Here is a 10,948-nt window from a genome sequence, read left to right as displayed (position 1 = left end):
CTGGAAATGCCCCAGGGCTAGGGTCCCCCCTTCTGCTGAAGTCCCAGTGTTCAGAGGAAGAATGGCTGCGGTTCTGGCCCTGAGCCGGAGACCCACCCGGGAGGGCCGGCTCCCAGCACTCCCAGCCAGGAGCGGCCCTGTGAGCTCCACCTCCTCCTCTGGCCAGGGGACCAACTGGAGTTGGGTCCAAAGGGCTCCAGGACGTCATCCCAGACACCATCCTCCTTTGGGCGCTCAAGGCATTCTGTTCAGGGTGAGCTTTGATCTCTGTGCCTGGAATGGCACAGAGGCCACGACAGGATTTGGCTGGGGGAAGACTGCAGGCTGACCAGAGACCCTCCTGGGGGGACAGTGAGGGGGCAGACTCCAAGGGGCTCACTCCAGGTCCCTAATCACAGGCAAATGGTGGACAGGCTGCTCGTCTCCAGAGCGCTGGCCACGAGAAGGGAATGGGCTCCTTTCCTGGCCTCCTGGGACCCCAGGGCGATGAAGGGACGGCAGCTGGGAGGCTCAGGGATCAGTAAGGGTGAGGCTGGGACTTGGGCTGGCGCGAGTCGCCCCAGGGGCCCTAATAGGCCTGGCCAGTTTCCACGGGCAGGAGGCCCAACACAGCCGAGTGTTCCCCGAGCTTCATGCGACGCTGTGTGGAGAGGCTCACGTTTTTGGCCAGGTAATCAACAGCAGCTGGAAAAAAAAAAAGATAAAACTCCTAGAAATTGAGGTTCTTTTGGCCTATTATTCAATCTGCCCCACATCCATTCACCCATCCATCCATCCATCCATCCACATATCCATCTATCCATCCATCTATCCATCCATTTATTCATTAATTTATCCATCCATCCTTCTGTCCATCTATCCATCTCTTCTTCCATCCATCCATCCATCCATCCAATCATATATTTATCCATCTATGCATTGTCCATCCATTTATCCATTCATCAGTTTGTCCATCCACTCTTTGTCTATCCATCTGTTCATCCATCCATCCACCCATCCATCCATCCATTTCTTCATGAAGCTCTTTCTCTCACTTCCTCTCCAATCATTCAGCACATATTTACTTAACACATTATTTACCCAGCTCTTTCGTGGATTCTGTAGGGAAGTACAGAGGGTATCACATTGTTTAGTGAACAATTAGTTCCTCTTTCCAACATGTCTCTACCTATCCCTGCTCTGGGGGACATCCAGTGAGTCCCATGGCATCCAGGTAGTAATGAGGGCGAGGTCCTTCTGCCTTTTTTGGACCCTAAGCCCAGCTCATGGATGAGGCAAAGCAAGACCTCGTACTCAAAAATCAAAGGAGATTTTGCTGGGGAGCTGAGGGGTCCACGCAGAAGGAGGAGCTAGGAGCCTGTAATGCAGGGAGTTGAGACCTTCAGCCTTGTCATTTCTGGTCACCCAGAGGAGAGGGATGAGAGTCTGAGAGTGTGTACTTGCGTGTGTGTGAACTGTGGAAACAAGAATCTCCGGGATGTAGTAATGGGCACGAACAATACTTGCACATGTACGTGTGCACCGATGTGGGTGAGTGGTGTGCACCTGCATGTGTAGAAAAACAGTGGGAACACCTGTGCATGTATAGGTAACTGAACAGGTGAGTTCTACCTAAGCCAGGTCCATGTGTCTGGGTGAGTGCGTGTGTGTGTGCAGGTATGTCTACGTGTGTTCTGTCTTGACTGTCCTAATTGTGCCTGCCTGGGGCTGCAGCAGAAATCATCCCTGACCAAATGACTGGACTGGAATGTGACCAAGGCGTCTTGAAAGGCACAGAGATGCCACCTCCCAAACCAGAATCTGTGGCTGTGGTCAATCCAACCCCCTGGACCCCTTGGATCCAGAGGTAAGAGGAAGATGGAGAGGGGACTACAGTAGGAATCACGAGGCCTGGCCCAACACCCTCTCTGTCACTTGCCCACTGAGGGGCCCTGTAACACTCTACATGTCTCCCCAAAGTTGGGGGCTCCTGCCTAGGATGGGTGGGTAGAGCCAGGAGGTGATGGGCATGGCTGGAGGGCAAGGGGGGGAGGTGAGATGGGCTGTATCAATAATTGAGCTCCAGTGGGATTCCCTGGAGGTCCAGTGGTTAAGACTCCACGCTTCCACTGCATGGGGCTCAGGTTCAATCCCTGGCTGGGGAACTAAGACCCCGCATGCCACCCGGCATGGCCAAAAAAAAAAAAAAATTCTAAAAAATAATTGAGCTCCAGGAGGCTGTATTGCCTAGGGGCTCAAATGACCTAGATGCAAACTCCACTCCTGTCAACTCTCAGTGTGTGATTTGGGGCATACCATCTCACCTTTCCAAGCCTCAGTTTCCTTGGAAGATAATAATAGCACCTAGGCTGAAGGGTAATCGTGATTAAATGAGAAAATGTATATAAAGTGGTGAGCTAGCACTGTGTCTGGCACATAGTGAGTTGGATAGATGTGGGCTCCTGGGATTGGGGCTTAGTAAGCAGACATGCCCTTTGACGGTGGCAAGAAGGAAAGGAACAGTGAATGGGGCAATTCAGAGGCCCAGTTACCTCCTGCTCATGTGGCTTTGGGCAAATCACTTTGCCTCTGCAGCCCTGTTTCCTTGTCTGTAAAATGGGGAGAACAAATTCCAGCCTCCTCAAGGGCTCTTATGAGAATCAAATGAGATAATGGGCTTTAAGATGCCAGGCACAGAGGGCTCAGGGCATGGCCTCCTAGATTCCTAAAGGATGTGCAAGAGCCCCGGGGTCTTTCTGGAGTGTCTGGACCCTGTGCCCCTCAGCTTCCCAGGCTCTAAGGCCTGAATTGGGCCCCTTGGGTGCTGCCTCTGAGGTCATTCAGCCTCCAGGCTCCCAGCAGGTAGGACAGAGTGGTGGTGGCCTGCCTTGCCCTGCCTTGGATCTGGCCCTTACTCTGGGTGAGGGTGGGAAAATCTCCCATCTCTGGCCTCAGGGGGACCCGGCAGCTGTGGCCACACCATCTTAGCTACTTGGAGCCAGTTTCATCTGGGCTCCAGGTCCTGCCCAGGAGGAGGCCTCATTGTCAGGGTGATAATAGGAAGGGGAGGAGGGGAAGCTAACATTTCCCCGGAGCTGGCTCTCTGCCAGTCCTGTTTTAAGCACTTTATGTGCATCGTCTCATTTAAAATTCTCACAACAACTCTGTGAGGCTGGTATTATTATTATCATCCCCATTTTGCATATGACAAAACTGAGGCCCTGCCCTGAGAGACTGAATAACTTGAAAGATCCCAGGGCTCCTAAATTATGGAATCATAATTCAAATGCAGGCAGTCTGATGCCAGCTGCTAATCACCCCCCACCAACCCCACCCAGCAGCCTCCTATAGCATCACCCTTGCTCGTGTGCAGCACTTCAGAGTGTATGAAACACTCTACACCCCAAAGCCTGCAGTGGCCCCATTTTCTACTTCAGGAAATGTAAGTGACTTGTCTAAGGGCACAGCTCTTCCTGCAGGTGGGGCAGAAAGGTCTGGCTTTGAATAACAATGATGGATGGGAACCACTAGGTACTAGGTGGACAAAATCTCATCTGATTCTTTCAACAGTCCCATGCTTTAGATACAGTTGTTCCCATTTTACAAACATGGAAACCGAGGCTCAGAAAGATGGCTGGCCCAGAGGCACGCGCACGGCATGTGAGCTGGAGGAGCCTGAATTTGTCCTGCTTGTGCCTCTGGCCACTCTGTCTCTCCCTCTTTAGCCTCTCCCTGTCACCAGCCATGGCCCTGCGCACAGTAGGTGCTTGTTGTCAAGATGAGCAAGGAAACACCAAGCCAAAATTTACCTACGACCCAGCCTACTTCAAGGGCACCAGTCGTCCCACAGAGCCTGCCTCTCCCTGGGGTCAAGCCGGGGTCCGGCGAGGGGCAGGGCTGTGACATTTCTCATTATGGCCTCTGTCAATGGCCCTTCCTGTCCTTCTGTCTCTTTGCGTCTCCCCTCCTTTGCCTCGTGCCTGAGCCTGGGCTCTAAATGTCTCAAATTAGATTAATCGGGAGTTGGCAGGAGAGGTGGCAGCAATGCCAACCAGTAAACAAATCTCAGCCGTCAGCGTCTCGTCAGCCCGCGGCCCCAGAGGAGGACCCTTCTAGACACAAATTCTTATTAGACTTGTCAGATCTATTAAAATTCTTTTCACACTTCTGCGTTCTATCAGCCCCATCATTAGTACGGCCCTGGCCTCTGGGAACACCAGGGCCATATTAATCTGCCATGTGCCCCGTCCCTGCCCCCCTGCCCCCACCCCCTTTAGGGACGGGGAGAGATGGATGGATGGACGATGGCAGGGAGCAGGAAAGGAAGGTGTGAAGGTGTCCCTGGGAAGATGAGAGGCCCGGGAAGAGGGGGTGGACCCTGCTGCTTAAGAGTTTGGCCCACGTGACTCCAGGCACACCTGAAAGTGATGCTTTCCATGGTTAAATGTGTGGCCGTGTGCACGTCGATACGTACCACCGGGTGATCTCAGGCAGCCCATCTCTCTGGGATCCCATTTCCTCATCTGCCCAATGGGAATAATCCTGCACCCTGCGCAGGGTGGCCGTCAGGATGGAATGCCAGACCCATAGTAGATGCTCAAGAAACCATCATTTCTCCTTTCTTTATACACATACATCTTGTATAGTTCTACCTTGAAGCTATGTAGAGACACACATTAGTTAATACACACAGAGAAATAAATCTCTGTCCATGCATAGGTGCATGTGAAGGTGTGCACATGAATCCACACCCAGGTGGGCCAAGGTGTGCATCATTATGCAGGATCTTATACAGGTTTGTGGTTTGGCCCAAAGAGAACTAGGTTTGAAGTTAGATGACCTGGAGTCCATCATTCACTTTCTGTGTGACCTTGGGGAAAGTTCCTAGCCTCTCTGAGCCATAGCTTTTGCATCTGTAACCTGAGGGCAAATAACCTGGGATTTTTGAGGATTACACGAAATGAGGAACATGCATTTCGTCCAGTGCCCAGTGGGCTAACCTCATGCATGGGACAGATGTGAGAAGATGACAGGTGGCCCTGGGCATACACAGCACAGCTTGGAACATGAGGCTGTGGGAGCCCAGTCATAGGTGGGTTCGGCCACCCATGAACATGGGGCAGGGTCAGTGGGAACACCGTGTGTCCCTGGGCTGTCCCAGGATGTCAAAGGTGAGGGGGATGGCACCAGGGGAAAACATCAAGACGATGGAGTCTAATCCCTGGGCCCCCATTTCACAGATGGCAAAACTGAGGCTCAGAGAGGTAGGTGACTTGCTCACACCGTGGTGGTGGAGGGGAAGACTCTCCCTCAGGCCCCTCCCAGCCTGCCCCTGGAGCCTCTGTGGGGTGGGCGGAGGGGTATGGGGTCTGAGTTGGGAGGGCAAGAGAAGGTGGCCCAGGAGGCGCTCTGAGCGACCCTGGAGGAGCCAGGGGAGCAAGGGTGGAGCTAGAGGGGGAGTGAGTGGGAGGAGGGGGAGCCGGAGGGAGGAGGGATGAGGGAGGATGGGGGGGTGAGTGGGAGGGTGAGTGGGGACAGGGGAGGAAATCACTGGCCAGCTTTTCCCCAGCAAAGGGGAACAAAACTCCTTTCTCGCCTCCTGGTCCCTTTTCCTTTTGATCCCCCCTCCTTCGCGGCCCCGTGCTGACTTTGGGGTTAATTTTATTTCCGAGTTGGGCAGGCGCCCCTGGAGTGGGGCACAGGGCTCCGGGTGTGACTAACGCCTGCCCCAGGCCAGGGCTGCCGCCGCCGCCGCCGCCGCCGCCACTGGAGCTGCTCTAAACTCTTTATCAAGAGCATGTGTGTCCCGCTCCGTGCCCGGGAACACGGGCTGGGGCAGGGGGTCACCCTAGCCCCTCTGGAAACACTCCCGCGCACATGCAGGCACCCTGCTCTCAGATATACACGCACACGTGTGTTCTATGACCCCATGCACACACATTCACACAGACACAGTTATACACACAGACAGCATCATGTGTTCACACCCAGATGCACAACTGGGCACCAGTACACACAGCCACACCTAGGCACACACTCAAGGAGACCCACACCCGTATGTACACTCTGCACACACACAGACTCCCCAATACACACACTTACACACTCCAGCGTATGTACATGCTGAACACACGTGTACATACTGCCACACATATTCGTACACTTACACACCTACACACATGCACACATATTTGTCATACATTCCACATAGCGACGCAGGTCAAACACAGGCACCTACCTAGACACTGAGCCACATGTACACACCTGAACACACACTTCAACACACGTGCATATGTGTTGTAGCCACATATACTCACATGACCAAATGTGTACAGGAGTGTTCACATACAAACCCACATGCAATCACGTGCACACGATATGCTCATTTATACTCACACATGTGTGTCATACACACATACACCCACATGTGCCACTCACACATTCACATATATACATATAAACATACCTACACGCAAGATGTGTGCACTTACACGTGCATGCCGAAACCCCCCCCCCACACACACACAGACTGTAAGGTATCCATGACGCATGTATTCGCACTCGCCCAGATACACGTATGCGAACACGCACATGTACGGGGAAGGGGCTGCGAACACGGCTGGGAGGCGGAGGCCGGCACAGCTGGCCCTCATTTAGCCGTGGAGGCCAAGGCTGCGTGAGGAGGGGTGGGCGGGTGTGGGCTTAGGAAGCAGAGGTCAGTGGGGCCGGGTCAGGGCTACAGTGAGGGCAGAGAAGCCCAGAGAAGCCCTGGGGCTGGAAGGTCACACCCTCTTGTCACATGCCCTTCTGACTGGTTTGACACCAGCAGGTGACACCTTTGCCGGGGGCGGGGCAGGAGGAGCAGCCTGTGACCTCGGCTCCCCGGGCTGTCTTGACCCGCCCTGCTGCTGCCCCGTCCGTCCGTCCATCCCCGTCCAGCTGGAGGCTGTGGCCCAGCCTGCCTTTTGCAGCCTTTGGTCTGAGGGTCTGCAGTCTCTGCCCCCAGGCCAGGTGCCAAGGGTATGGCAGCTGGGATGGGCACTTGAGACCAGCTCACAGTTTGGGGAAACCAAGGCTGAGGATGGGGGCAGGGGAGAGAACTCAAGATACTGCTTTGCCCTATAGCAGGGGTGGGGCGGGGAGAAAGGGGCAGGATTTCTCACGTTGTCTGACACGGCCGCCACCAGCACACGTGGCTCTCAGAGCACTCGAAATGTGCCTGGGGCAACCGGGGAACTGAATGTTACCTTTTGATTTCATTTTATCCAACTTAAATTTAAAAACTGAAATTCGCTTTAATTTAGTGGTTGGGAAACTTTTCAGTATATTTGAAACAACTTGGGTGTGTAAATCTACTTCCTCAGTTGTAAATTTGATGCAACTTAAATGCAGATCAAGTATTTCCAATGAAAACAGCATCTGAATGAAAATAGGCTGGATTTCAAAGACAGTGTATGAAAAAAAGAATGTAAAAAAAACCTTATTACTAATTTTGTACGGATTACACATCGAAATGATCATCTCTTGGATATACTGGGTTACATAAAAAATGTTAGTAAAAATCATTCCACTTGTAAAATGTGGCCACTAGGGAATCTTAATGACATTGGTGGCTCGCATTATGTTCCTATGGGGCGGCGCGGCTCTAAGACAGTAGTAGTGTCTCAGCATCATCTTAGGACAGCCGTTCCGCCTTCTTGGAGCTCAGTTTCCTCACCTATGAAATGGGCACCAGCACCCCAGCACCACCTTGCTGTTCTCTACAAATAAGCGGGAGATCCTTGGAGGCAGGCAGGGCAGGGAGAGGGAGGGGGACGCCCAGGGCGCCAGGCACTCACTCTGGCCATACTGGCCGTACTGGTAGCCAGCCACGGGGTCCACGCTGTAGCCGGTGGTGCTGTAGGTGGGCGGGCAGTAGGACTGGGAGGTGGGCAGGCTGTCTCCCGGCTTGATGGACTCAGCCCGCTGGCCGCAGCTGGCCGCGATGGAGGTGGCAGAGTCCAGGCCGCCGTGCAGCGGAGAGATGGAGAAGTCGGCCTGGGGCTGCGGTGGCACCGCACTGGGGTTGCTCAGAATGCTCATCACCTGCGGGGGAGAGACCGTCAGTGCTGGCGCCGCGGCAGGCGTTGGGGGCTCGGAGGAAGGACCTGGCAGACGCAAGGGTGAGCAGGGCAGATGCCAGGCTGGCCTTGGACAGGCCTTTGCTGGAGTTGCTCCCTTGAGGTCCCTGCAGACTTGAGATCCTCCATTTACCTGGCTGGCCTGCCTCTGTGGGTAAGATGGTTAGCGGTTTCCCTGGTCAGGTCCTGGCCCATGGAACCTCCGTCCACGGAGAGCTTTTGGGGGCAGGGCAGGCATAGTCCCCCTCTCTATTCCTGGGCCTGGCTCTGAGGGGCACCTTATTTCTGTCTGCTGAATGAATGAATGTATACATGCATGAACGACTGACTGAATGAATGAATGAATGAACCAGCTAATTATGTCTCTCCCATCAGACTGGGATGCCCCCATCTTCCAACACAAAGGTTAAAGACTCTGGATCTGTCCAGCTTTACCCCCCCCCATCCTGTGCTAGGCCTACTATGCTCTTGACTTTGAGCTTCTGCCCCTACATGGCCAATGCTTTCAAATAGCATCGATTCTGGCAGCTCCCGGATGTCTGTGACCATCACCCCATTCCTGCTTGGCCTGGTTTAGCAAACAGGAACTCACCATCGGTGCTGGCAACCCCAGCTGACAGGGTGAGGCTTGTCTCTAGAAACTCAGCTTAAAAACCTGGTGTTGGTTCATTGGTGTGTTCACTTATTCATTCAACAAACATGCACTGATGATGACTATGGCTCTAGGCCTCAGGCCGGGCCCTGGGACTTCAGAGGACGAACAGCCATGGTCCCTGACCTTGACCGGAGGAGTCTCTGGGTCTGGTGGGGGTGGCAACTAGCAACAGATCATCAGGATACGGAGTGATGATGGGCATGGTAGAGGCAGCAGAGGGGACTGTGGGAGCCCAGAGGAGGGCACCCAGGCATCCTGGTGGCCCAGCTACTGGAGAGAGAGCGGGAAAGGCGGTGCAGGCAGCAGGTGCAGGCGGGGTGAGGTGCAGGTGGGGTGTCCTGGTCAATCCAGGAGAGATGAGGGGGAGGGGGATAGAGAGGCAGCCCTTGTGGACCTGACCTGCAGGGCCCGGGACCCTGATGACCTCCTGGTAATGCCACCCTTTATGGGGAGGGAGGCCCCAGGACCAGGGGTGGTCAGTCTTGCTGATAATCTGCTCAGCACGGAGCTGAAGGGCCACGCTGCAATCCATGCTGGGCACACGGTGTGCTCTCTGTTGTCCCCACCCCGCCCCCTGGGGAGAAAGCAGGCTTTGGGCATTGGAGCAATGATCTTTTTGCCAACTAGACAACTTGTGAAAATTTTCACCTTCCCATTTTTGACCCATCCCTGCCACAGGCATGAGGCATGGGCAGGGTGGAGGGCATGGATCTGGAATCCTCAGGCCAGGGGCAGACACTGAGCTCCTCCATTTACTGGCTGTGCAGCCGCCAGGGGTGACCTGTAACCCCTGTGACCGTCCGCATCCTTAGAGTGTGGCTGGGAGGTTGAGACGGGCTGTGTGTGTGGAAAGTGCTCAGGTATCAGCAGCCCCAGATCCTCTAATCCTCCTCTTCCCCTTCTCCTTACCTTTCCCTCCTCTTAGCAACAGACTCGTGTGACTCTCCCGGTGCAGAGCCCTGCAGAGAGGTGTGGGGTGGAGCCATGGGGCCCATTTCTCGGATGGAGAAACTGAGGCCCACGAAGGGCTGTTGCTTCCCCAGATCTCACAGCAGGTCTGCCAGGGAGCAGTCCAGGCCTGACCCCACTCCCCTGATAATGGCAAGTCTGACTCTCAAAGATGGGTTTTAACCACGGTAGAGGTTCTCACTCCAGATGTTTGTTCCCTGGCAGCTGTTGGTGGGTGTGTGCGGTGGGGTCCCTCACCCCTGGGGGGCCTGGTTCCTCTGGAATGCCATGAGCACAGCCTCCCCCTGACTCTTCCCACAATGTACCCAGAACGCTCCCCTCAGCCCTGGGGGTCACCCCTCCTCTGTCCTTTCTTTCTCCACCCTCTCCCAGAGCCAATGTCAAGGGCACCAGGCCCGCCGGGGCTGGACTTTGTCTCCACCACAGCTGGTGGGGTTTAGGTGGGACTTCATGGGGTGTCAACCCAGTGAGATGGCAAAGACACACGGGGATGGGTCTGGGAGAGGAGACACCTGGACTAGTTTGGGTGTTTTTAGGGAGCTGAGTTCTCCCAAACTCACTCTTTGTTGAACACACTTCCGAGGCCTCTCTCACGGCAGGGCCCACCCAGGGGTGCTGGGGTGCTGGCGAGAGGGACCCGGTGAAGGGGGTGGTGTGTGAGGACGTCTGACACCGCTGAGCTGGGTTTGCTGCTCTCTGACTGTTGAGATGGGGTCCTGGGTCTGAGGAATTTGCTGGTGTGTGTGTTTGGTGGGCCTGGCAGGGGGTGGGTGCGGTACTCAGGAATCTCACACTGCCCTGGGGTTAGGAGACCAGATTCTCTTCCAGGTTGCCTGTCAGGTTCCCAATCTAGACCTCACCTTCCATCTAAATTAAGAAAATCACCATCATCTCATTCCTACCCCATGTAAACACTAACCCTGCTCTTCCCTTCAAGGAGGCCTGGGCCCCAGGAATAAACTTAGAGGCTCAGGGAAAACACACAGGCCCCCATTTCTCTTCCTTCAAAACGACAATTGTGGGGCTGGGGAGACTCTTGTGAGGGTTTGTCAGCTCTGGTGAGACCCCAGTTTAATCCTTATCTCCTGCACAGCACCCAGATGCCACCCCCAGAAAGGATGGGATGGAGGGGACAAAGCGGGCGTGGTTAGGGAGAGGAGATGGGTGCTTTGGGGGATGGGCTGGGAGCTGTGCATAGACCCAGTACTCATCCTGCAAAGCAGAG

At 54.6% G+C, this 10,948-nt stretch overlaps 1 protein-coding gene across 1 annotated transcript in view; it reads right to left on the bottom strand.

The window, feature by feature from the left end:
* Positions 1-244: 244 nt before the first annotated feature.
* Positions 245-10,948, bottom strand: part of PAX7 (paired box 7) — a 98,409-nt gene continuing 87,705 nt past the window's right edge. The window contains exons 8-9 of the mRNA XM_059895226.1: positions 7,818-8,064; positions 245-684 (exon numbers count right to left, since the gene is read on the bottom strand). Coding sequence (XP_059751209.1) covers positions 569-684; positions 7,818-8,064 — 363 coding nt within the window. The 3' untranslated portion in view covers positions 245-568. The remainder of the gene's footprint in view (positions 685-7,817; positions 8,065-10,948) is intronic.

The sequence above is a fragment of the Balaenoptera ricei genome, chromosome 1 (genome assembly GCF_028023285.1).
Source record: "Balaenoptera ricei isolate mBalRic1 chromosome 1, mBalRic1.hap2, whole genome shotgun sequence".
NCBI lineage: Eukaryota > Metazoa > Chordata > Mammalia > Artiodactyla > Balaenopteridae > Balaenoptera > Balaenoptera ricei.
The sequence above is the reverse complement of the archived record's forward strand: the minus strand, read 5'-3'. Positions and strand labels throughout refer to the sequence as shown.